The 27,678-nt window shown below is 37.1% G+C and overlaps 1 protein-coding gene across 1 annotated transcript in view; it reads left to right on the top strand.

Moving 5' to 3' along the window:
• Positions 1-27,037, top strand: part of LOC127351559 (VPS10 domain-containing receptor SorCS1-like) — a 50,278-nt gene extending 23,241 nt beyond the window's left edge. The window contains exons 5-27 of the mRNA XM_051379222.1: positions 409-482; positions 4,616-4,680; positions 5,236-5,354; positions 5,685-5,774; positions 6,610-6,789; positions 9,048-9,194; positions 10,236-10,338; positions 10,688-10,764; positions 11,237-11,328; positions 11,488-11,595; positions 11,885-12,002; positions 12,137-12,270; positions 13,916-14,029; positions 14,550-14,721; positions 14,999-15,185; positions 15,865-15,998; positions 16,098-16,221; positions 16,713-16,825; positions 17,736-17,870; positions 21,224-21,323; positions 21,805-21,913; positions 22,990-23,144; positions 24,966-27,037. Coding sequence (XP_051235182.1) covers positions 409-482; positions 4,616-4,680; positions 5,236-5,354; positions 5,685-5,774; positions 6,610-6,789; positions 9,048-9,194; positions 10,236-10,338; positions 10,688-10,764; positions 11,237-11,328; positions 11,488-11,595; positions 11,885-12,002; positions 12,137-12,270; positions 13,916-14,029; positions 14,550-14,721; positions 14,999-15,185; positions 15,865-15,998; positions 16,098-16,221; positions 16,713-16,825; positions 17,736-17,870; positions 21,224-21,323; positions 21,805-21,913; positions 22,990-23,144; positions 24,966-25,024 — 2,709 coding nt within the window. The 3' untranslated portion in view covers positions 25,025-27,037. The remainder of the gene's footprint in view (positions 1-408; positions 483-4,615; positions 4,681-5,235; positions 5,355-5,684; positions 5,775-6,609; positions 6,790-9,047; positions 9,195-10,235; positions 10,339-10,687; positions 10,765-11,236; positions 11,329-11,487; positions 11,596-11,884; positions 12,003-12,136; positions 12,271-13,915; positions 14,030-14,549; positions 14,722-14,998; positions 15,186-15,864; positions 15,999-16,097; positions 16,222-16,712; positions 16,826-17,735; positions 17,871-21,223; positions 21,324-21,804; positions 21,914-22,989; positions 23,145-24,965) is intronic.
• The last annotated feature ends 641 nt before the right edge of the window (positions 27,038-27,678 follow it).

The following is a 27,678-nucleotide window of genomic DNA, read 5'->3' as shown; positions in this document are numbered from 1 at the left end:
GAGTGATTTGATAATGCCAATTAGGTCGAAATCCAGAGTTTTTGTTAGGAGACCCTTTGATTTTATTACTAAGGCCAATTTGTATGTCCTCCCTCTCATCTTTTCCAAGGCATCAAAATGATTAATCTTCACTATCTTCTAGTTTCTTTTTTATATTAAAAACCTAGCTTTAGAGTACCACTGTATTTTTACAGGAACTGATGGGTTTTTTTCCCATCAAGTATGCACTCTGTAGTGCAATATTCAAAACAACATCACCATACTGATGCCACAAAATCTACAAATTTGACAGCTGCTTGATAATACAGTTGGACATAAATCAGGAAATAATTCTCTTGGATATTCTCACTTGGAAATTATTCTTTCTACTGTAACTCATTTGGTTAATGCATTCCTCTCATTTTTCAGCTCTTCGTCTCTGTTGAATTTGGGAGGAGATGGCAGCTTGTGCACAACAGCGTCGTCCCCAACAGATTCTACTGGTGAGATCAACAATCAGTCATTTGCAGGGCTTGTCTTTCTAGGAGAGATACGCTGCAATGTTGCTGCATATTTTGATAAGCTCAAAAAACAGCATGAATAATAGACAAGTACAGAACAATTATACATTAATAAATTAAATTGTTTGCATTATTAGCATTCTGTTTACAGCAGTGGTACAGAGCGGAAATGTACATATTTACATGTTCTATAAAATATGTTGAATGTTTCACTGACGTAACATGGCACTGACTTGCCCTGGCTCACACTGCATTTACAATAAAATCAACAAAAACATTGATGTTATTGAGCCAGATCAGAACCAGTTCAGGCATCTATGTGTCAAGTTTACTTTTAAGAAAAGTTGCATTTGTTATTGCAGTCAGCGGTGGAAGAAATTCATATAATTTACTTAAGTAACAGAAACAACACTCGATTACGAATAAAAGTATCAAGTATTATCTATAAAATGTATCTGTAAGTTTCAATATTAAAAGAATGTTGACTGATAAATTATCATATGACATTATTAGATTTTTAATACAAACGCATCAGTGCATGAGAAGAATTTTACTGTTTTACTGGTCAGGGTGGAGCTAGTTTGAACTACTTTTTATATAGTTACTTATAGATTACTATAGTCCAGTGGTTCCCAAAGGGTCATGAGGTGAAATGATTAATGAGACGATTCAAAGTTGTGATTCACAAATTTCAACTCATTGCTTTTTGTAAGGAGTTTTTTATTTTATGTTTATCATGCTTTTAAATGTATAAATCTTAATTTGAGAAACTAATACAGTTGTCAGATAAATGTTGTGGAGTTTAAAGTACAATATTTCCCCCCTGAAATGTTGTTGGTTAGAAGTATAAAGTAGCATAAAATGGAAAACCCAAGTAAAGAACAAAAACCTTAAAACTGTACTTAGGTACATAACTTTAGTTAATGTACATGGATTCAACTGATAACAATAACTGTAAACATTGAGTAAATAAAATACTAATTATACATTTTCATCCCATTTCTTCTCAGTCAAACCAGGGTTTTCTTGGGAGGCAGATCTTGTATAGATAAATAATGCGTGTTTTCTTTCTTTTTTTTAATGTAATGTACTAAGGGTCTTACACATACTGATTAATATTTGATCGGTTGAATTCAGTCTGCTCATAAAATATTGTTGGGATAGTGTTGGGATACCACAGTGTATTACAAATCTAATCATATTGAAATATTATCCATCAGTTTTTCATTTATTTTGTATGATAACTGATGTATAATGCACATAATCAGGACAGATGATGTGGCAGAGAGCTTCTGGATGTTTCTTTGAGTGCTTTAGTGTTATGAGCTGTTGGGTGCCGGTACAGGGATTATGGCCCAAGATAAATGCTTAATTTATAATGTTTTTTATAGTTGTTGGCTACAAAATCCCTTTCACACATAGAACTAAAAAAAGCAGAACTACAGATTAATCAAAGAGGTTGGAGTGACCTACAGTACATGTTTTTTTTTTCTGGGAAAGTACAATGATCCAACACCATTACAGTATATAATTTAATAATATAATTTACTGTAGGGAAGAGCTGATGACTTAGTAGATATTCAAAACAAAGACTATCTCTTAATGACGCTGATATTGTTATTCTCAAAGGGAAGGTGGATGTATGTACTCATTTATTATGGAGACAGAGGAAATATGACTGGCTTCACCACAGTTTACAGTTAGCTTGAAACATCTGCATTCCCTAAAACAGCTGCATGGAGTAGATCCATTGTTAGTTATTTTACTCATTTGTCACGCATACACAAATGTCCCAACCTAAGTGCTTAAAAGACATTGATACAGTATTACTTTACAAAGAACGTTGTCTGCTGTCCCAGGCTCGATAAAATCTGCCACAAAAAAGTTCCCCTCCTAAAACAAAACTATATGAAAAATATCAGAAATGAAGTACGTATTACCAATTCACATTACGCCCTACATTGTATTCTGAATTAGTTTTTCTTGAGAGAACATGTTCGTAATTTAGTTTTGTACCAAACATCAACAGACCATCTTTCCTCATACATCAGGAACAATTTGCACCAAGTATCATAAATATTAAACTGCAACCTGTTTGGAAAAATAGTAAAATAATTATACCAAATAAAGATTTTACCTCAATAACTCAGGGCTGCCCATGCAAATTCAAAATTATATGCCCAAAAAGCAGCTTACACGAAAAGATCTTTAACTTCTGGTCTTTATATTCTGTTCAATTACAGTTTTAGAATATCTTTAAATATAAATATATATTTCCAATCATTACTTTACTTACTTTTACTGTTTGAGTCAATATGCTAAATAAGGACAATGGTGTCTGAGATTTCTTAAGCATCATCCTGAAGTTGGAGTGTTATAAAATGATCAATCAAAAAAAAAAAGTGCTTCCTTGTCTTTGAGGAACTAAATCACTAAAAACATGCTAGAAAAAAAAAAAAGCTCCCCACACCATCAGAAATCCGTGATGACAGAAATGCTTTCATCCCATCCTGCACTGTTTATCTTATCTATAAGAGAATCTGACAAATATGATTTACAAAAACATGTTAACAGGCACCCTCTCTATAGGCAGACATAGTGGTATGTGTTAGTTATGGGAGAACACAGTATAACATTGCAGGGGTTTATTTAAGAGCAAGGGCTGCTGTGCACTGATAGAATTGGATGAAGTATTTGACAGAAAGTCCATTAAAAGAGATGGAGCTGCGAGGCAATTACAGAGTGCTGAGGGAAGCAGGACGGGGGGCTTTTTATATTATAGTTCAGACACGGTATGGAAAATGAGAAGAAACCCATCTTCTGTCACAACAGCTGCTATTAATACAACAAGTGGTCACTCCTGTCGCTCTGCACTTAACTATCATGAAGAATCTGTACTGAAAGTGAATGAAATGGCCAAGTACACCTTAGCCATAAAGTGCAGTGCAGGTCAAATGTCCGTCAGGCCGGTGTTTAAAGATAAGGTTGTTGTATTATTACTCCTGAGAGAACAGTAAAGATCACAGCAGCATCTCTTATTTCCCATGTCCCCTAAATTCAAAATGAAAATCTCTAATGTAAACCAAAAATATCACACTTCTGATAACAGAAAAACAGAAATGATTACTGTGAGCTAAAGGCATTTATTGTGTGAACAGTTTTCTCAATTTTCTTTGTTTTTGTTATAATTATTTACGCAGCATCACTTTATCAAATATGCCTTGGGACAGCAGCAAAATAATTGATAAAACTTATTGCCTCGATGCCTTATTAAGCCACTTTATGTTCAAAATAAACAACAAGAAAGTTCAAACGAAAAGACAAATGCTTTGTAACCAAGTCTAATATAGGCTATATGTATGCACTCTGCATATCCTGAATCAGTAGTTCCCAAACTTGGTGTCAAAACCTAGCGTCTGTTGATAAATCTGAGGTGTTACAAAGATTATTAACAGGATAAGAATAATTATATTAATGCTATTAAACTATACAAATCAGTCTAGACTGAGTGGGGTTATGCTAATATCTAACTGACCCTATTAAGCTAGTCATTTAACCTAGCATGTTTGTAATTCGCCTATACTGTGTTATTTTTGTCAATTGTAATTTAAAATATGACCATAGTTAACATCATTTTTGAACAGCTTTTGTGCAAATGTCAAATACATCAACCACATTTCATTTTTTTGAAAGTCTGCATGGCTAATATATCCACAAGCTAACGCTCAGTTAGCTAAGCAACAGCTTTCACTTAACTACTGGGTGTTAATATTTAGTAACAGCTTTACCTCTACTAAAAACTAGTTTGTGTGTGTATCTATTTATTTATGTAGGTGGGTTTTAACCTTCGAAAGTGCTGATGCAACCATCTCCTTGAGGTGGAAAGGTTTTTAGAAGCCTTGTTTAGAAATAAAACCCTTCAATTTCTAATAGAATCATTTCAGAAGAATAAAACTGAGAAGCTAAAACAGCTCATGTTTTTAACTGTGATGAGGGGTAACAAACAAGACATTGCTTCATTTTAAGGAGTCACAAGCCAAGAAAGTTTTAACATGATGATAATGATGATGATGATGATGATGATGATAATATTAATGTTTGTCACGTTGTTAAAGGTCCAGACTGGGTTTAGACAAAGAGCAAGGAATGATTCACCTGGAGATCAGTGTCTCTTATGGACGTGAGTAATACAATTAAGTTACCTTGGCAACACAGAAAAAATACATTATGTCAAAATTTAATGTGAGAACAGATTTCACATCAAATTAGCACCATTTGTTGTAATTCCTGAACCTTATTTTAATAAAACTGGTGAGAAATTATAGCTTCTTTTTTTTTTTTTTTGCTGTCTGTACTAAAACTCTCGTCCTCGTCTGAATTGGCTGCATGGAGACTCTTCATACGATTAAGCTAATTCATTTTTCAAGGGCCAGGCTGTGACTTGGCTCTTTTCTTGGCCACACTGCAGAGAGGGGGGGATACTTCTATAAGGCCTCGTGTGTTAATGCCCTGTCCCTGGAGAGACCGCCTCATTTGGCTGATGCTAACACACTGGGACAGCTCTCTCTACTTTATCTATTAGTGAGAATAAGGGTTGGCCTCCAAAATTTTTGCCTCTGTGGCTCAGTTAATACCATCAGCATAAGCAATGCTAAACCTTGATTGTGGACTGCAGAAGGTTTTTTTTTTTTTTCCTTTGTTATATTTTTAACACTCACTTCTTGTTTACCCACAGGGTCACAGTACATAACTTGTAAACTTCAGAATTGCTCTGATGGAAACAAGGGCAAGCCTTTCCCTGGATTTATCATCCCTAATTCCCTGGTGGTCCAGGATGAATACGTTTTCATCCAGGTGGGTTTTTATTGCAAGGTCTGGCTTCATTAAAAGACAATTAAAAGCTGTAAAACCGCTGCATTCGATCGCATCTTAATGTACAGTCATGTTTTTCATTAACTAAAAGGGGCCATTATCCTGGGAAAGGATGGCATGAAATTGAAATCACAGTGTAGTGTATTATCCTAAAACTCCCTCTGCCATAATGCACATCCTAATTAGTGGCAAACCCAGAGTTTTGATGATGGTTTAAATTGTTTAAAACATGCTGCTAGCAATCAGTGTACACAGTGAAGTTTATGAGTATTTACCTGAAATGTGATGAACTGCGTTGTATTGCTTTTACAGGTGCCAATAGGTGGCCAGCCTGTCCATTATGTGTCCTATAAAAGAAGTATTTTCTACCCAATGAAGCTTCCCAAGTACACTCTGCCAAAGGTAAGACTGCTGGAGAGGATGCAGTGTTTGATGAGTTGAGCATATGCAGAGGAACAAGCAGCAGTGCAGCATTAATTTTACTGTGAAACACTCACACTTTCACATAATTTTAAGTAGGGTTGTTCCCAGTTAGTCATAATGTTTGCTGACAAATCCATTAAATTGTTTACCACGCATTATTATCTCCCTGAAAACTGATTCAGTTGTGCATAATTATATCTTCAGATCTTGTGTTTATTTAAGACCATGCATACTTTTTAAACAGTTGCCCTCCCGTCTGTGTAAACAGATATTTACCTAAAAAATGAATCAGAGTCAGTGTTCACCAGACCTCCAAAGGAAGTTTTTGTTTTTGAAGTCCATTTGCATTTGCACAAAACAGAGTCCACCACTGATTTCCATTTACTAAAAGCACAGCAGGGTGGCTTAGTGGTTTGAGAGACCGTGTCATAACAACGGGAGAGATTTAGTGCCCACAGTGTTGTTTCGATCCATCCATCCATCCATCCATCCATGTATACTGTCACAGTTTCCTTGAGAAGGACACACCTCGGCTCACTCTGGATAAGGGATTCAGTCAAATTAAATGGAGCTTGTCTTCATTTTTTAGTGCATGGCATGAAACGCCCGAGGTCTAATCTCATCGCTGCTGATCCTGACTGAATCATGACAAGAAGTGACGAATCTTTAGCTTTCTGCTTGAGTTCTGTGGACATGATGTGCACATTTCTTTGCAGAGTCCCACTTTTTTTGTTGAGAAAACTCCTTTAACTCAATTCTTATAACCTTGCTGGCTCCACACATACATATCTACTCATTAATTTCATATTTTTAGGACTTGCAGATAATCAGCACAGATGATAACCAGGTGGTGGCAGCGATTCAGGACTGGCACCAGAATGACTCCTACAACCTGTACATGTCTGAGTCCAGAGGGCTGTTCTTCACCCTGATGCTGGAGAGCGTTGTGAGCAGTGGAGGACCGGAGGGCAACATCATGATAGACCTCTATGAGGTGGGCTGTGACGGTGCTGTTGGGGTGGTGCTGTCATCCTTTTACATGTTAGGTTATTCAGGCATGCTGGACCAGCTCAAATCACCAACCTGGTTTTGTAACTGCTACAGGTTATGTGTTATGTGATAATGTGTCATTATCATGAATGTTTACTATCAAACCAACCAACCTACATATTCTGTATGTTTCATTATTGGCCATGCTTGGCTTACTCTGAATTTACTTTAAATTTAAGTAGTACTGAAATGAGTAAGTTAAGTGATTGACAGAAAATGAAGTAATCATTTAAATCATTTATCAAACAAAAACATTTTCTTGCTCCAGTTTTCAAATTGGCTCCTCTATTTCTATCTTTATCTGTTTTATATCATTGCAAATTGATTATCTGGCTATATTATCTTGGTTTTTTAACATGGACTATTGGCCAGACAAGTGTAGTGCTGTAACTGACTTTTTCATTATCGATTAATTAATCATTTGGTCTATAAAATGTCAAATGTGAAATTTCCTAGAGACAAAGGTAATATCATCAGATTTATTGTTTAATCTGACCAAATTGTTTCATCAGTCTAAAACCCAAAATTGTTCAGTTTACAATAATGATAAGAACAAGGAGGGAATTCTAACACTCATTTATCTGGAATTTGTGCTTGATAAATGGCTTAAATTATTAATTATCAGAATAGTTGTTTATTTATTTATTTATTTTTTAATTCTTAGAAGTCTGGAAGAGAAGAAATTTGAAGAGCTGTATAACAACACATTATGTCATGTATAATAACTCAACATTTCCCTGAGTTTTGTAATAAATTGTTACATATTGCATATTGTGGTTGTTATTACAAAATGCCTGAGTTGCACTTTTTTATGATGAAAATGTAATAATATGGTGCATTATGTTATAACCAACCAAAACAGATATCTTCATCTGTACACATTACTTGTATGTTATATTTCTAACCTAAATTTAACTTCCCATATATTAAATTAGACTCCTATGACCCGTAAAGCAGTGACAAGAGCAGTTCGACTACTGCAATGGTCTTTTGACAGGGCTCTCCCAAAAAGCTTATTCAAAATTCTGTTCATAAAAAAGTGCAACTTTATCCCATATAGGATTCAGGCTGTATTACAAAATGCGGAAGGTGTAACTAAATAATAAGGGGAGAATGTATCGATGATTAATCAGAAAAATGTTTTTATCAGTAATGAAAAGAACACTTGCTATACTCTTAAGTACCTCTTTATTCATCAGTCCACTCATATTCACAGTCTCCAATCCAATGTGTATCTACATTAGCACAACACATTTGGGAGCTTTCTTAAACAATTAAACAGATCGGACAAGTAAAGTACCAACAGACAGCCTAAAACTTTAGTCAGAGTTAATCTTGACTTTTTGCTGTGTTTCCTTTTAAGTGTACCTTGATAGATGTCTCCAATGTCCTCACCATAATAGAACAGATGTTGATATATTTTATTTTGCTGCATCTGAGTCTCTCTCATATCTACTTCCTGCCAGCTTTTATTATCTTTTTCAGGTGACATTGTTCTTGCACTAAAAAACATTTAGTAGGTACAGTCTTTAGGTAACATACCCTCTATACACAAGTTCAGTAAACACTAGTGTCACTTACTGCCCATAGTCACAAGGCAGGCAAAATAGCAGCTTTAACTTGTGCCCTGAACATGTTATATCTGTGTCGACAGATTTGCTATGAGGTTGCAGTGACTGCACATGTATGCATCACTCTAGATTATCCTCATCTGCAGCCAGCAGTAAAAGCATCACATTGTTACAAACACACACCTAAGATACCCATCAGCCTCAGTTACTCTCACTGCTCAATGACCTCAACCCACATTTTATTCCCTGAAATATTTAGCTGCAGTAACTTGACCAGTAGAAGATGTGAAGCGGTCATTCTTCCTTTGATGAGAGAGTTGTGTTCTCTAAATGTAAGAGAAACTCTTATTCTTAAAGTGATGGCTGCACATGAGAATCTATGTCTCTGTGCACATAAATACAAAGAAGAAGAAATATCTCAGGGCTGCGCCATATGTTGTTTTGATTCTGCAGAGTCCTACAGATGGTCCAAAATAGTGCTCCCTGTCAGAAAAACTATCACTTTCCGACATCTCTTCCTCTCCGAACTAGGCCTTCAGCTTTACTTAAGTCTGAATAATTTACCGTTGTTTTTTTCCCTCCCTTTTTTGTTATTTTTCTCCGTACCGCTCTCTGTCTCTCATGTTTGCAGGTTGCTGGGATTAAAGGGGTGTTCCTGTCAAATAAAGTTGTTGAGAACCAAGTGAAAACCTATATCACATACAACAAGGGGAGAGACTGGCGTCTTCTTCAGGCTCCAACAACCGATCTTCAGGGAAATAAAGTCTATTGTGAACAGGTAAGTGGGCCACTGACAACAGATACATTTGGTTATTTGGATTTCCATTTTCTGCAAAAAACACATTACACCAGATCAGAATTCTTATGTCTCTTCAACATAATTGTCTTTAATTAATAATGAATCCAGCAATATGAAGTTCTTAAATTAATATTGTTTTTTTAAATTTTGAATAGTAGTTGTAGTAGTACGATGTATTTTAATAGTTTAGTAAATATTTTATTATAATATATTGTGATATTCAGCTTAGTATAACATATTATATCATAACTATTTAGATTATTTTTGTACAGTAACATTTTTTAAAGATAGACAGTTTTTCTTATTATTTTGAAGCGAATGTCTGGTCCATGGCAACAAGGAAAACGCTTTACATTATCACATTTTTACAGGAGAAGACAGTACTAGAAGAGATGGTGTAGAAATCAGAATATTAAAATAATAATAAACACATTATTAATTATTACAATTAAACAACATGAAAATAAAATAATTCTATACAGAGGACGTTCGTAGCTCATGGTTTTAGTTCTTAGCTCAAAAACTTAAAAAGGTCCCATCGTCCAAACTGCCTTCTTCTGTGCTGACACTCATAAGATGCTATCTCCACCCCTGCATGTAGCCAGTCTGTTTAAATGTGGAGCTTTAGCGGTTTTCCAGTGCCTCAGAGTAATTCTGCAGGCTGTAATAAAACCAACCATTATGACTGAAAATACACATTTTGATATATTTGTTTTTTGAGTAAGCATAAATCAGGACTTCGATATTGAACTTCCAGTGTAAATTACCCTTATTCAGTTTCATTCTATCGAGACTTGATGGCGTATGCTAATAAAGTCATATATTGTACTGTGAAAAAATTTCCATGTTTAAATTCCAAATTCCTCTAACAGATAATTATCTAATTTTAAATAATGATAGATTTGAAATTTATTCAGGGAAGTTATTATGAAACGTGATATTTTATGTGAACCAGGTCTGTATCAAACTTCCATTTTCACATTTTGACTTCAGCAATCTAATCTTCTTTGTGTTTGGCAGCCTTACTGTTCGTTACATCTACACCTCCATGTGTCAGAGAATCCTTACACCTCGGGAAACATTGTCAGCAAAGACTCAGCTCCAGGAATTATAATAGCGTCAGGTGAGGAGATTATTTGATTTGCACTTTGATTTGCACTTCCATACTGTTGTTTACTCTCTATCATATCCCTCAACGCTCCCAATCAAATCTGTTTCTTTACTCCTGTTCCTAGCACTGTCTTTCTCAGGTGACAATAGTTTACAAAATGAAAGGAAATCAATCTTTCCTGCACATCTGGTCCATGTTACTTCAATGGATAGAATAACAAAAACATTCTTTTTTTTGTCTTGTCTGAAGAAATACTCAAATTTCAAATAAGCAACTATACTGTTCTGCCTGTGTAACAGTTTAAGTGACATGCTCGCAGAAAATGAAGATTAGAGACAGTGCTGTTCTTTTTTGTATTCAGGTGTGGTTGGACCTGAGCTGACCAGTACTAATGTCAGTATTTTTATCACATCTGATGCTGGGAACACCTGGAGAGAGGTATAGTATTACAACTGCTGCACAGTTACCTTCTGCTTACATTACTTTGTCCAGACAACTTTGATAAAGTAAAAAATAGCGTCTTTCCCTCTGAACTTTTCCCTCAATATAACACAGAGTAAATGGAGAAAAACACAAATTTACATTATCTGAATAAAGAACAGGTGAACAAAAGTAGGAGTCTGACTCACACTCACAAATAAATAAAGAATCTGCCAAGTTTTGACATCTAGCCTTGTGCATCTTTGATCTGTAAAACAAATAAGCCCCAACATTTTTGCCATTGACTTAAGAGAGACACAATTGAGAGACTCTTGTTTGAAGAACAGTTGAGGTTTCTGCTTGTTTAGTGTGTAGGTGTGTGAGTATGCGTGTCCCATATGTTGTCACCATAGACTTGAAGAACTAGAAAATTGAATAAAGAATATAGAAATTTCTCCATTGTGACAAAGTGAATCTGGTGTGTTTGCAGGTTTTTCAGGAAGAGTACAGCGTGTTTTTCCTGAATCAGGGAGGATCTCTGGTGGCCATCCGACACACACCTCTGCCAATTAGACATATTTGGTAAGACTCTCCAAAGATGTGCCACATCTTTTTTACATCGACTGTACTCTATCTTCAAAACACGGAGTGAGACTGCTTTCCTGCTGAGGCTTTTCTTACTGAATTCAGCTCTATTTGCGGCTGGTCTGTCTGTGATCCAACCATTGTTCTCTCCCTCAGGCTGAGTTTTGATGAGGGCAGAAACTGGGACAAATATAGCTTCACCTCCTCTCCGCTCTATGTTGATGGGGTGCTGGGGGAGCCTGGAGAGGACACCCTCATAATGACGTAAGCTCATGTGTTTTTTAGTTTAATTACGGCACTGGGTAATTATATATTACCCCGATAAAGACTTAAAAGTGTACATAAATATTCTTGAATTTATTTAATGTGGTTTTGAAAGTGTTTCATAAGCCCAAGATGTAGAGGAGTTTCTCAACCCACAGAGGAACATGGATTAAAGTCAGCGCTTTAAAATCATCCAAAGTGAAGGTTTTTATACAACAGGTTTTTTTCTTGAATCTGACACATATGCCAAATGTTTTTTTGACCTAGTTTTTCTGACTTGTTTGTGCAGAATATTTGGTCATTTCAGTCATCGATCTGAGTGGCAACTTGTCAAAATTGACTTCCGGTCCATTTTCCAACAACGATGCACATCAGAAGATTATCTGACATGGCAGCTACACAATGAGGTAAGCAGATCTTGCTGCTCCTTGATTTAAGATTCAGTCGTTGATTAAACTCAAGTGAATTTCTTTGGTTCAGTCACACAATAAAAGCAAAAAGAAAAGGCTCTGAAATGTTTATGATGCATTATTTATCACAGGGCGAAGTGTGCATCATGGGAATGAAGAGAATCTTCCAAAAACTGAAAGCAAACGTTCGATGTGTCAAGGCCAGAGATCAGTATATTTCCCAGATGTCAGACTCCTGCCCATGCACAGAGGCAGATTTTGAGTGGTGAGTTCCCTGCTTTGCAGCTACTCCTTTCACTTCATTAAATCCAATGCACAACACTTTATCAATCTCCAGAGGCAGAGTCTGTGAAGCAAACCTGAGGCACAACAAGAGGAGCGTTTGAAGAGTTGTATTTTATAATTCACAACTTGTTTTCTTATTTCTGTCGACAATCCTGTCATCAGCAGTTGTACATTGTTTGTACTGTGGTTGAAGAAAATATTGTAGTTGTAATCAATAACCCAATATTAATAAAAATATAAAGGGTTCATTTGCAAAAACAGATATCTTGGCTTTCATTTATTTCCCTTAATCATGTTTTTTATGTGCACTCCAGGGAATGTCAATCAAACTGGTTTTGGGTTGTTGTGATAAGATATCTCCAAATTCTTTAGGCCTAATATTCAGAATTTATGTTTTTTTATTGTGCACTCAAGAGAATATCAATCAGACTGGTGTTGGTTTATTCATTTTAAGAATGCCTTTTATCTGTTATCGCAAATGACTTCTTCCTATTTTAGTGAGATTTTGATGTATATCACAATATGGCAGATGTGTGGAAAATTGCATATAATTAATCAAACTGGTGTCCAATGCAATAAATTGTGTGTATGGTCACACGTTACATCAGACGAAAGTCAAAAAAACTTAAAACAAAAAAGTAAGTGACTAATTTAGTTAGTTTTATCTACAATGGACTAATTCATTTGGACAACATAATTTTATAAAACAGATGATCATATCATCGCAGCATAATTGAACTGACAAATAATTACTGAAAATGTTGAAGCCTAGTCCTAATCGAATATGTGACAGCAGTACATTGCTCCATCTTTCTATTTATATCAAGTTCACTCGAATAGTTCTTTATTGTCATATGCACAATTACAGTGAAGCAGTCGTTTGTTAATAATAGATCTCGGGCTCCCTCCAACAGTGCTCATACAGAGAAAATATAATCTAATATAAAACTCTTTCCATATAAAATAAAATAGAAAAATATACTGTGGTTGACAGTAATATCGATAAGTGTATAAACTGTAATCTAAACACGTTGTGCTGTAATGTAGTAAATGTCTATTCGTAATGAGAACAGATATAGAATAGAATAGATCTGTATAATGAAAAAAACGGCTCACTCTAGAGTTTATCATATTATATACTTCTATATGTATAACAGAATTTTGTTCATCACTCTGTCTCATACTTTCTTTTATCTTTCTGATCTCACTGGTGCTAAATGAGCAGCACTAAATACTATATTAAACAAGCTTAACACCATTTTATGACTAAAAGACTTCTTAAACTTTCCAACTCTTGCTCCTGAGACTGTGCTACCCTGATCACGATGAAAGAAATCTGACGGATCCCTCTGACTTTGCCAAGGTATAATTATAGTTTGTGTAAACACGCACAATGCCCTTTCTGCTTCAGGAGTTTGATACATAAAACATAAAATCTCAAATACTCTGAGCTGCTGCACTGTGAGAAGTTTCCTCAAGGCTAGAACACCTCTATTCACACTATTGCATTCACTTATTGTGTATGATTCTGTTTGAGCTGAGTAATTGTACATGATATTTTAAATAAATGATAACTAACCTCCGTAACACCCCAGTGTATGTTTCTTCTGTGTTTGTATAAACAGTGACTATGGCTTTGAGAGGCAGATTGATGGGAGCTGCACTTCGGCTTTCTGGTTCGTTCCTTCTGCAACATCTAGAGACTGCATCACGGGGGACAGCTTCCTCAATACCACAGGGTACGACTCATTCATTTGCACTGGCACGAGCAAGCGGGTGTGCAAATGCCCTTGGTTACGTTTTAAGCTCAACTTACTTTAAGCTTATAAAATGCAACATGTTTTTCTGTTCGTGAACTCTTACAAAAAAGTGGTTGTTGTGGTTTCTTGTCATGTTTCAGATGTCTCCGAGTTGTTAACACTTCCACCGTAGAGAGATTTCCCCTCTAAACTACTCAGATATTTTCATTTTAATAATTGTTCAATGCTCAAAGAGAACATAATTTCTTTAATATTTTCATTAACTTTTACTGATATATATATCTGTGGGGTACTTCTCCAGTTGTTAAAGATTGTGGAGTACAGAACAGAATTTCATTGATTTGATGAAAAAATATGTACATCTGCAAATTTGTGTTAAGGATTGAGCTGGTAGAGCTGTGGGGGTATATTAGGCAAAACTACTGTTCCCTGTGTGTGCATGTGTTGTCTGGTTTTACACTCATCTGTGTCTTTTTGGGGGGTCTTTAATGAATTCCAGATATCGCAAGGCTTTGTCAAACAACTGCACTGAGGGAAAGCTGTTGAAGTACAGCCCCAGGCGGCAGAAGTGTCCCAGTCAGGCCCCCAGGGGTCTCCAGCTCTTCACCAGTGAGGGAACACTGGTAGCAACTCTGGAGAGGAATGTCACTTTCTTGGTCTTTCTGGAAGAGGTGCTGACTTCACTTAAACAAAGCAACAGTAGTGTGTATTGCAGGGTGATACTTGTAGGCCGTATGTTTTTTCTCTATCTGTATATCGAGATGCTGTCAGAGACGTAGCACTAAGGTTGGAGCACCAGCATATAAAATAAATATGCGGTGACATGATTTACCACTTGACTTCGTTCTTGTAGATATTATGGAAAATGCACTGTTATGTGTCAGCGAGGACACTGACAAACATCAGAGGCTACAGTTTGAGTGACAGTATTTTGTTTTCTTTTTGAAGGGTCTCGGCTCCACGACAAGTATAACGGTGGACTTCGGCGACGGGACCGCCATATCATATGTGAACATAAGCTCCATTGATGACGGGGTCAAGCATATCTACAGTAAAGTTGGCATCTACCAAGTTTCTGCTACAGCAACCAACACTCTGGGCTTTGACAGGGCAATACTCTACCTCCACATCTCCTGTGAGTCTAGAAAAGTAACCAGTCTTTTGTTAATATGTGCAAACTGGACATGTTTTCCTCCAGAATACTCCATAAGTGATTTTAATCAACTGTTTAATATGTACTTTTACTTACAAGGGATGTAATGAAAACTTTATTTTAATTAATATCATGAAGTGACTACAGTATAAGCCGTGGTCTTCATTCTTTATCACACCTAATCATAGATGATGAGATCCAACAGCCTTCAAATAGGTCAAAACACTTTAACTTGTGAGCCTTTTGAAAGAAAAATAATACGAAACACTCGAGAAAATATGCTCACAACTCTTCTGCAACTTCAAATTGGCTCATTAAAGTGAGACTCTGTTCAAAATCCCCATCCAAAGTTTTGAGTATCGCTCAACCTGTGTGGGCGTAAAAGACGGCTGTTTGTTGTCTCCTCACTGACAGAGAAGGGCAGCGGTGGTCAGCTTGAATTCAGCTCATTATAATGGATACCAAGAGTGACATTTTCATGAAGGGAAAAAGCATCAAAACATCTACAGCCACTTGTCAAACCTCTCGCTCACTCCACTGTCTCGGTGTGTTCCAGGCAGTCACTTTTGTGCCAAAATACGGCTAAATACGTGGCTTCTGTTCTGGCACAATAAAAGCAGTATTCAGCCATTATTATAGTTTTTATGTTTTCTCTCTAAAGGTCAACTTGAACAGGTCCAGCTCTCGGCTCCTTCTGTGGCTGTCAAGAACAAAGTAGTAAACCTCACAACAGTGTTACGCCCCAGCAATGTGGGCACAGTCACCTATTACTGGTGGTTTGATAACAAAACAGAGGTAAGCCTTACATTCTCATTCTCCACCATGCAGCCTATTAAGTGAATGACATGATAGATAGTCAGAGTACATTTCTCTCTATGTCTATTTGTCTTTTAGCCTGTTGTGACCCTGGACGGAGCAATGTCCTTCACTTTCTCAAAGGAGGGAAGTCACACTATCACCGTTCAGGCTTCAGTGGGCAACACTGTCCATCAGGACCAAATGACTGTGGCAGTTTATGGTGAAGCATATTCTGTTTTCTTTTTATATTACTCAATTTATTCCTTATTCACCTTAAAAAGCATGTAAATATAATAATAAGTGTCCTGTCTAGTAGTACCAAATAAGTCGAGGATTTAACAATAGATAATGATGCAAAATGAAGTTAGAAGGTCAAAGGACCAAAATATATATGCAAGACTTTCACCATTCATCTTATGCATCTGTTCTGGGGTATAATATGCAGCATCTTAACTGAATATTAGCTGAAGTTGTAAATCATATGAACATTTATTAACTTTGAGAATATGTCCAGTCCTCATCCTTTTCAATTTGGCAATCACACTGCCATTTAAGCCCAACATTCATATTTTCTGCTGAATTGACGCTTTACAGGTGGCCTCACAGTCAGGGTCAGGGTTATTTGAAGTATCTTGGTATTGTTAAGAGGCATCCTATATCATGAAGTTAGACAGAAGAATTGTCTGAATTAGATTTCTGACTGCATTTCAGATTATTTCCGGTCAAATGTTTTGGCCTTTTCTTCTAATTTGGATGAGCTGAACCCCGGGGTGTCTGAGTGGAGAGAGGATGTCGGCAGAGTGGTGAAGAGCTCCATGGTTCAGGTCAGTGCTGCAGCTGCTAGCTCATATTATAAAAGTCATAACAAAATCAGGAATTAACTAAACTCCAGAAGACCTCAGTGAGATTCTGGCAATTAGCATCTTTGCACTTGCCTGGAAAGAAAAACTTGAGTCTCTGTCTAGTGAGCCAGTGATATTTTCATACTTGGTTAGGCTGAATTTTTTAATGTATGCATGTGGTTTTGTGTCAAGTGGTGCACCCCACTACTCGCAGTGTCTTTGACCTCACTTGCCGTGTAATTAGTTGTTAACCTCTACACATTGACATGGCACATCACCCAAAATCATTATTACCAGTACAAGCTTTCAACTGAACTTGTCAAAACACTAAAGGGAAGTAAAAGCACTACCATGGCAGTTACCATTTGCTCTCTAAAGAGCTGAATGCCATTGCCTTGAGAGAACAGCAAACCTCAAGTAAAGAGAGCCAAACTGTGGTTAAGTGCGTCTGGTTTTCCCTCTCAGACACTGTAGGGATGTCAAAAAAGCAGCAGGTTATGTAAAAGACCTGGATACTGAGCTCTATATATATCCTACAGTAGCCCTCAGTAAGAAACATTCACTTTGACCTTCTGTCTTGTCAGATATGACCATGGTTTACACCGGGAAACTGACAGGAGACCTCTGGTTACGGCATAAATGCACTAAAAACCCTGGCCTTTACCAAAGACTGTCAAATTAAACTTGCATGTTTCAGTTAACCCGTGTATTATATCTTGACAGTGACTGGTACTTAGGCAAATGATATATGAAGCAGGGAGCCAACAGTATTTACTCATTAATACAGGCGACCCCTGGTCGAATTTCAGGCCCAAAACATAGAATATCACCACAAACAGTGTCAATTGAAAAAAAAAAACTTTTTAATGAGGTTTTGTTGTTATTATTAAAGGTCACAGGAATCAGTGAGGATCAGCTCCTGGTCACAGTGCTTCCAGGTTTACCAACAACAGCAGAGATTTTCATTGTGCCTGAGAAGAGGTCAAGACAAGGAGGCATGGATGAAAAGTGGGCGCACCTGGATCAGGTACTGTCTCATCAAATCATTTTAATGGCCCCTGGCAGATGCTCAGTACAATGTGGTTTTGTGTGATGATTAAACCGCACAAAAGTAAGTCGAGCAAGTCACAAGACCGTCTCTGGAGAGAACATCCCTGGAGAATATGTCCTTACTTTAGAGTGTCATACAACACTATCAGTTTAAGCTCTATTGTTGTATTAAAAAGAGAACATGTTTTATTATGTTTGGACATTTTTCTCGTCAGAAGGTCACATCGTGTTTTGCAGCTTTAATTTTTTTCCCATATTTCCATAACACAATACTTACAGAAGCACAGTCTACTAGTGACATCTTAGTACACACACATACACACATATACAGTCCACTATTTCCCAGTATTTTACACATTATTCATATTGTAGTCTTAAGATAAAGGTTAAATTCTCCTTGCAGTTTGTTTCATTGACAGTTGCATTCCAGTCATCCTTTGCTGGAGGATTTGCCTGCAGCCATTTACGTGATAGCTTCCTTGCTGGGAGCCAAAAGTATCCTGTGCCATGAGTTTATTCAGGATTTCACATTGATATAATGTAACAAAAGAGCAGTCAACTCCTATTCCAGATATTTTCATCATCTCCTTTGGAAGCTCTTGCCAAAATGAAAAAGACAAATCCAGAAAATGGTCACTGTCTTTGAGAACCTCTTTGTATGAATTTCAATTTTGGTATTCATCATCTTGCTTTCACCATATTGCTTCACTTACTTCAATGCTTCATATCACTGCAATCATCCTCAATTATCTCCTATTCTCTCCCTAAAATTTTGTTCGACATGGACAGTAAAATCGTTTTGGAAATTTGTGTTCCATAGTATGCATGTATATGCATCAGTAAATATGTTGACCAAATTAGGTCCACTCTTCTTAGCTTGTTTAATTTCTTTACTGAAGTAATATCTAATCTGAAGATATCTGAACAACATTCTTCAAGGTTCATGTATGCGAGAGAAGAAAAGGTTACATCTTAACTGCACTTTACTTAAAGTCTTATCTCTGATCTATCTGTGTGGGAAGGTGGTTAGCACGGCTTTTTTCCTTTATTCATTTGAGATACAAAATATATTTTACAAAAGACTAAAAGTCAAACGTGCTTTGTATTATAACTGACTATTTTCCACTTTTTACTGGTTTTACATACATTTCCATCATTTTTCATTCCTTCCAGTCAGCCATTGGTTGCCATTCATTTCAGTGCAGTATAAAAATCTAATTGTGGAGACTTTAAACTTGTTTCGGTGAGGCAATACATCACAATGAGCATCATGTCTGCATTTATTTTTGTCAAAGTTACATTATCGTTGCATGGTAACACAGTTTTAAGTGCAGCTTTATTTGGAAAGTCTGCACTCTATCGCCACACAACAATAAGGTTAAATTTGATCAAAATAAATGTAGACGTGATGCTCATGGTGATGGATCACCTAAGTCAGCCAAGTTTAAAGCCTCCACAAATGTATTTTCATAACACAGTGAAATGAATGCTTGCTGAAAAGCAGGAAGGAGAAACACTATGTTGTTTCTTGGAAAAGGTCAGCAGTAATGGAGAGTGTACAGTTTGCTGGTAATTGGGGTAAAGGATGCAAAAACTGGTGTGGGTCATTAAGTGAAAATACACAGAGAACAAGATATAGCTCCACTGTTGATGGCATGCAGACACATAGGGCCCATTTCCTCTCATATAGCTCCACAAGACACCCTCCTCATTTAGTTTCCACATAGAATAAACCCCCAAGATTCCCTGTGGAGTCATTCAATCAAAGAACTGCCTCTCAATTATACTGTATTTGTGGTTTTATAATGGTTTAATCATGCAGCACAAACTTAAATTGTTAATTTAGGTTTGTTTTCTTTCCCACCAAACAAAACACGCGATCATTGTATCACATAGGCTCAAGCTTTAAAAAATTAGATTTTTTTGTCTTTATTGCTCAAGTGCTAAATGATTTAATGCTCCCACACACATGCACTTTGTATTCCTATCCCTCCTAAAGAGTAATACTGGATGTCAACACTAGAGGGCAATGTCTTCCCATGTAAAAGCACTGAAATAGCATCCATCAGAGCACTGGAATAATACTCACAAAGCATCTCAGTACGTGTTATAGACTCACTGCTAGCTTTTATAAGTTTAGAGTCTTAGATAATAACAACAACTCCATGATCATTTCCAGCCACAATGCTTCATGGTTGTTGTTTTTTTTACAGAAAAAATAATCCTGAATCTTTGAAACTTTTTTCTTATCATGTTATCGAAAGCATTTAAATATTTAAACAAAATAACACAGAGATGTTTTTAAATGCACCAGCCAGACAAACTAATTTATTCATCATAACGGATAGGACCTCGATTATCATGAGTAAACACAATTTTACTGGCTCACAGTCATTCTTGAACTAAGTTAATAGGTATTTAATTACATTGATGCATCATATAATTGGCACCATCGTGAAAGGAGACAAACTGGGGCAGGCGGCTTGGATTGGGAATTAAAGAGATGTATTTATCTAAAGCCTGTCTGATTACCTGGCAGAACCTCACAGACAATAGGGTAATAAATCTTCAGTTCACTGTTCTCATCACCAGTGAATGACTTGCAACGTGGATGCATTAAGTGAGCGTGTGCCCACACATACACACGTGCATGTGTGGTGAGTGAGTGTATGTGTGGAGCAGCTTATTAAAATGTGTAATAGATTTACTGACCCTGATATGCCACTAGAACAAAAAGTAATTATTCATACTGTGTAGAGCAGTCTAATTTTAACCAGTGGAAAGATTTTAGAAAGAGCGAGATGGAATTAGTGAGGCATGGCTAAGGACTCAAATGGGCTCTGGGAAGGCATTTTGGTCTCTTGTTAAATGACTGCTTCATCTAGGTGTGAAAAGCAAGGGAACTTGAGGCACTTCAGGGAGAAAAATTAAAACCGCAATTTTATGATATTAGAACATACTTTGATTTCCAATAGCTTTGCCTCACTGAACTTTTAAACTGGTAAATCACATTTTCGTTAAAAAAAAGAAAACAGCTGAAAATTGAGATAAATTCTTTTTTAAATGTCACTGCCACCCCATAAGCAGACCGCCCTTTTACCTGAGAGGGTTTCCATCGCCATTAAAAACCTGCTGAGCTTCAGTGCATCAGGTTTGGTTTTTTCCGTGTCATATCAACATTTGCTCCTCTTTAGATGGCAGCAAAAATTCTGATTCATAATTCAGGCTTGTTGGAGGAAATGACTGCGGTTGAAATATTGATGACTGTGGAATATTGCTGTGCAGCTGCCGCTAACAGAGTCCTCTCTGCTCTGTCACTCCTCCTCATAGCTTTCTCAGGTTCTGCTAAGTGCTCTGAACCAAGACCTCATCCAGTTCACACTCAAACCCGGGGTGCAGGTGAACGTTTACGCCACCCGTCTGTCTCCAGGTGAGTCTGCTGCCTTAGCCGCACACTTACCTGAACCAATGGTAGTCAAATGGAACATTTCAGGTGGTTGTCTCTTATTTGAGTCCAGACTTTGCACAATTCTCCCTGTTTGGAGGTGAAAATGACTAGTAAGTCTACTGGCTTTAAACTGTAAAATCTGGACAGCACACCTGATCAACAGACTGTCTTCTGAGCGCATTGTTTGTTTTTAATAAATGTACCAAGGACCCACACGAGACCAGTTTTGATAATGAGTGGATTATCCTGGATAAACTATGAATAAGAAGATAAAGTTTTAATTGGACATCAGCTCTCAGTCACAGTTCTCAAATTCTATCAGCAAAGCAAGCCAGCGGTGATTCTCAATTGTTATTTAATAGGATTGTTATATAATTTATAGTTATATTAGATTAAAAATGGGCATTTGTCCTCATTTGGCCTGCATGTGCACTCAGTTTCTCTTTTATTCTTTCTCATTCAGCTCCTCTTGTCGACAGCAGTGATAGTGGCCACAGTGGCACTGCAGTCATCATGCTCGTGTCAGTCGTACTCATGGGCCTGGCCGTCTTTGTAATATACAAATTTAAAAGGTACAGTATAGTGGATATATTATTTTGTAATCACATATAAGGTCTATAAGGTTAGAAAGAATGTGTGAAGATTAATCCTCCCATTTTCCAACTCACATCATGGCAGATATCTCAGATAAGATAGATGTTATTGTTGTTTTATTTTGTGTGTGAGTGTGTGTGTGTTGCATAACGGCCCCTGTTTAGAGTCAGTCCCATTATCTACAAGCAAGCAACCACACTGCTGAACTCCTAAAACTTTCCACAAGTATTCAGACTCCCTATATCTCAGAGTTATGGATGTCCGCGACACAATAATAGCTCGAGGAATAAGACAATTCCCCTCTGTCTCAATCTGCAGAATATTACAGGGAATGACAGTCTAATCAATTCTCCCAGAGTGCTGAATGGGTGTCAGAGTCCTGCAGTTATCAATATTCATCTATCTGACAATGTGAGGGTTGACCTTTTGGAAATGCTAAACACAGCCATTCAAGGTGAGGCATACTCTGCAGAATGGCAGGAAAGGTTGAGGAGATAAGTCCTGAGACAACATACATTATACAGTGAGGGACGTACAGTAAATAGCATCCTCTGCTGCAGCTAATCCCATGCCAATCATCTGGGAATGGTTTAGTTCCACAGTTTGTAGAATTCTACTCATTATAAAGTAAAACATTACTTAACTTTAACTTTCAGGATCATAATTACTACATTAAGAAATCTACTTTGAGTTTCTAAAGCTGCCTTAAATGTCACAGCACCAGCTGCAGCACAAAATCACAGGGGGAGGATTTGAAATTAGAAATGCAAGATGTTAGTTTTAAGCAGAATTGTGGGTGCATCTGAGGGGATGAAAAATTGATTGAAAAGTGAGGTGAACAATATGAAAGTGAGAGAGCAATGCCCAGTGGAATGCAAAATGCCCTAGTTTCTAGCTTTCAAGCAATCCTCTTCCATCCTTAACAGTTAAAAATAGTATGTAACACATTATGCACAGTGGAAGCATTAGTGAAACAGATCTGATGGCAGGTTACCATTGACTTTTCTTCTTCTTCTTTTTTTTTTTTTTAAATCTTCCCCTGCATGACCTACAGGAAGATCCCGGGCATCAACACATACACAGCGGAGCAACCTGACAAAGAACAAGAGGTCATTCCAACAGTGGCCTCCATAGCCGTCCCAAACCCTGAGGGGGACAAGCTGACCTCACTGGATCATGTGGATGTACAGTTGGACTCAAAAAGCAGAGGTAGGAATGTGTCCGTTTCCTCCTTTAAGCTACTGTCTTTCCTCAAACATACACACGGTTTATTCAGATTGTTATTTTCAGATTCTGATGTTGGACAGTGAAGATCTATTCTTTATGTAGTGTTGTATTCTATCACTTGTCAAAGTAATGATCAACGCAATCACTGACTACAATGTGTGTATGTGTTTTTTTTTTAAATGTTGGTGCACTTGTCATAAAAACTGCAGAATAATTTAAGGGTCAATTCAGCCGAATGTCAAAAGAAAGTTTCCTTCCATCCATTAGCTTTACCCTGCAAGGGCTGGAGCCAATCCCAGATGACATTTTCTTAATTACATTTAGTGGTATCTAGTGGTTTTATTTGCCCAGGTTTTGAGATATCCATCCCTGGCATTTCTACAATTTCATTTGTAGTGCTAACAACATTAAAACAAACCCACACATTTAGAAAATTCTGCACCATCATCACCATTCCACAAAACATACCGTCAACTGATTTCATTTTGACTATTTCTTAAGAATAAAGTAGTTTGTGTTGAAACTGTTCACAGTCTATGAAGAGTAAGGTCGTAAAGGTGCGGCCTTGTTACACTTGTTACACAATTTATCTGTTCACATTACTTCCATCACTGAAACTGTACGCATGTTGAATTTCAGGATGTGTCTCCCGTTTTGTTGCGATCTCCTGGCCAGCTCTGGCTGTCAGATTTGAACATTTGCGAATTTGCAGAAACAGCATTGGAAATGTAGTCATTATTCTTGTTAATTAGTACAATAGACTCAGTTGGCTATTCACTTACAAAACATTTTGTTTTTGCCAGTTAATTGGAGAAAGCTTGGGACATTAGGGGAAAAAAGCCTTTTATTAGGATAAACTTTAAACTGGTAGAGTTTCTTTTCTTTCCTCTGCTTTCTAATGAAGTTTTGCACCTAAACATATGTCACTGAAAGTATATGTAAGTACATATAATGTTAGAACTGATGTATTGCTTTTTTACAGGAGGATATCTTTTTTTTTTTTATCTTTCTTTCTTTTGTTCAATATTACGTTGATATTTGCTCTTTTCAGTTTTGTTCATTACCACACCAAAACTGGGACATCATATTTGTATGAACAGATGGCTAATTTGACCGTACCTTAACCAGGACCAGGCATGCTACTGTTGAGTTTTTAAAATGTAATTCTTTACTACAAACAGCATTTAATTCACCGTGTTTGAGTTGTGGCCTCACAACCTCAGTACATAAAATGATCTGTCACTGGATATCACAAGGGTTGTGTAAGATGTGTGAACTGATTCTTTAGTACTTCAAAGAAAGTTGTTGCAGAAGTTGTGACAGTACATTAAAAACTGCAGTGGCAAAGAGGAACAAGTTAAGGCTGACAGGGAAGATATACTACATATTCACTTTTTGTTAAGTGCTGATGCTACTCTTCCTGCCCCTGAATTATCATATAAGTTGCCAAGATACAGTTATTATTATGCTCTGTATATTTATGTATTTGCCAACCTGAGTTTGTCATAGTAAGATATTAGTATTCACAGATAAGTGAAGCACAATCAAGTGCGAGCTAAAGTGATGAGAATGTCTAGGTGAATTATTTGACCCAATAAAATAATTAGTGCATCGGGAAAGTAGCGGAGTGGTGAAAGCATTTTCATCAAGAAATATCTATGAGGTTCCAGTTGATTTACCTCTACCCATAGATAAACAATCGACCCATCCAAGATAAATGTGTTTGCCTGCAAAAATACACCCGTATGCAAATAGCTACATAAAATTCCTCCTCTGTCTCTTTCCTTTTTTCTCCCTTGCCAGGCTACCTGCCATCTCACACAGACATCAAGCTCTCTGATGAAGCGCCCCATGTGTTTTAATGTTGAGAGTCTATGACCGACTCGAAAGCAATACATCTTCTTTGGCAGTTACTTCCAGCAAGCTATGAAACCACGGTCACAATGAATGGTCTCGAGTGTTTTGCTACCCATGCATGGATGGACCAGTTCACACTGTGCTGCCTAATCCCTCTGAGGAGACTGTACAGATTTATACTTGCTTCTTGAAAAGGGACACTTTTTGACTGAAAATACTTGTATTTTTGCAAGGACATTGATCTTTTTATGTAAATAATGTACATCCATAATGGAAGAAGTAAAAGTTATTTGTCTCAGCTGGTTACAGCTGTGTCTGCTCAAATATGAAAATATCAAACAACGGAACAGGAGTGATGTATAATAATATCTCAAAATGTGCTCCAATTTCTGTTCTTTGGGCTTGTGTTTGTGAAGTTTACTTTGTTTAACTATGTGGAAATAGCTTATCTGAGTAAGACAGTGAGGGAAGCAGATTCATTAAGCTCTGTACAATCAGAAAATCTTATCACCAGATTCTCATCAAATGAAAGCTTGCAATATCCAGGAGATGAGGGAGGGCTCCTAGTCCCAGATCTGTGTATTCCATCAAGCCTGCCGCTCAAAATGTTATACATGTCATAACAAAAATAAGAACAGAAAATTACAGTGGATATACTGGATAGGTATACACAGATGAGAAACTGAGCAATCCCTCGTGTTCAGGAGACTCAAATAAGTCATTTCAGTGACTCTGGAATGAATTCTATCCTCATAAATGTTAAAACGACGTAAAAACAGATCATACACAACGCTTCTGTTTTATCTAAATCATGCATATGGATTGTTATTGCAGCAGCAATCTTATGTTTGATAGTTTTACAGTCAATTTAACTGTTAAACAAAGAAATGACTTTTAAAATTGTGCTTTGTATTTATTTGTTGCCCCGGAGCATTTCTTGGACATTCGGGTTTCCACTAAGAGAGCTACATGTAAATGTTCTGAATAATTCCTGTGTTAACAAAGAAGCTACGATACAGCAGCAAACAATGGCTGGAATGCAGTAAAAAAGTGCTACAGTGCCACATCTGTATTTTAATTAGTAGCTCAAGATTTATTAGCCATTCATTTGTCTTCTGGATTTAGTTAAAAGACTTGTGCTCCTTGACACAGTTACAAAATATCTCTCATGTTTTTGTTGTTTTTCTTTGAACAGATCTCACTGTGAAGGTTGTGCTGATGACATTGAAAGTACACCAGGTTTGAATGCAAACATGCTCTTTTTTTTTTTTTAGATTGTGTTAAAACACCTTGCATTTACTTTGGACTTTTTTTTGTATCTACAATGATGATACCAGCATCTCCACATGGCATTTCCTCAGTTTACAGTTATGCAGAGGAGCCTGCAGTCTGTTCTATGTTTGCCCCAAAGGACTCAGCGGACAAAAGGCTGCAGATTTGTTCATCTCCTTCGCTGCGAGGGACACAGATAGAGAAGACGTATCTCCTGTCAACAAGGCTCAGCCTACGCACAGAGCTTTGGTCAGCTGCTGTCTCTTTGGGATAAGTAGTGAAGTTCTTCTTCATCAAACTTTTCTTTTTAAGTGTTGTCAGCATCATATGTCAGTAAGACAAATTGACTAGAGGCTTCTCCATACTTCTTCCCTCCAATCCTGCGATTGAGCCTGAAGCATAAATAAACTCGTGCTCGTCATCAGACGAACGCCATCTCTCTGCAGCGATCATCAGAAGAGTTTTATTTTGTGCTTGTTATATATCTAACAAACTTTTTGTTAAGTCCCAATAATCAACCTGTGAATATGATTGTGAACATATTTGCATGTTTTGTTTTTTTTCTCTTTCAAGATACTTAATTAGGAAACAATTAAATGTGAAATGCAGTATTTTCCGTTTCTCCGAGGCTAGACAACTCATTCATTACAAGTGATGTGATTATTCAGTGGGTTGTTTCTGTGTTTTTTCATTTTATCTTGCAGAAGTAACCATGGTTTCAGAATAAAGCAGAAACACAACATTAATGCAGTATGGCTGGTTGTTACACTAATTTCTAAAAGCATAAACAGCTTCGTTAAATCCATGTCGTCGACTGCAGCTGTTAGTTAGTGTTTGACTTTTTGATCTACTCATTCAACGGACTTCATGAAGGTTAAAACTATGACTCCACTCCATAAATTGGTAGTTTTGATCGACGGGCACTCTCTCACTTTGTTGAATTTGTTGCTTTTTCTGCTTTGTCTCTAACAAGTGTTGCTTAGCATGGTCAAAGTTTCAGCACGGCCATTTGCATGATACAATGGGGCTGAACGGGAGGACAATGAAAAGCACCAAGTAGCCTGGAGTGATTCTAATGGGCTGGTTCCTTGGCTCTCCCACTGTGCAACAAATTAATTATCCCCTCGCCAGGAAATCGACACACACACACACACACACACACACACACACACACACACACACACACACACACACACACACACACACAATCAAGGAAGATTTCCCAGACTGGGTAGCACCTTGAATGAAAAATGTCCCACAACAATAACCCACAGCAATATTGTGTTAGCCACAGTGTGAAATTGATGAGCATGTTTCCTTTCATTGAGTGCTACATTACAGTGTCTGGCTGCAGCGAATCATCCATTAGTGATTGTCACCGTTCAAT

The sequence above is a fragment of the Dicentrarchus labrax genome, unplaced genomic scaffold (genome assembly GCF_905237075.1).
Source record: "Dicentrarchus labrax unplaced genomic scaffold, dlabrax2021, whole genome shotgun sequence".
Classification (NCBI taxonomy): Eukaryota; Metazoa; Chordata; class Actinopteri; family Moronidae; genus Dicentrarchus; species Dicentrarchus labrax.
The sequence above is the reverse complement of the archived record's forward strand: the minus strand, read 5'-3'. Positions and strand labels throughout refer to the sequence as shown.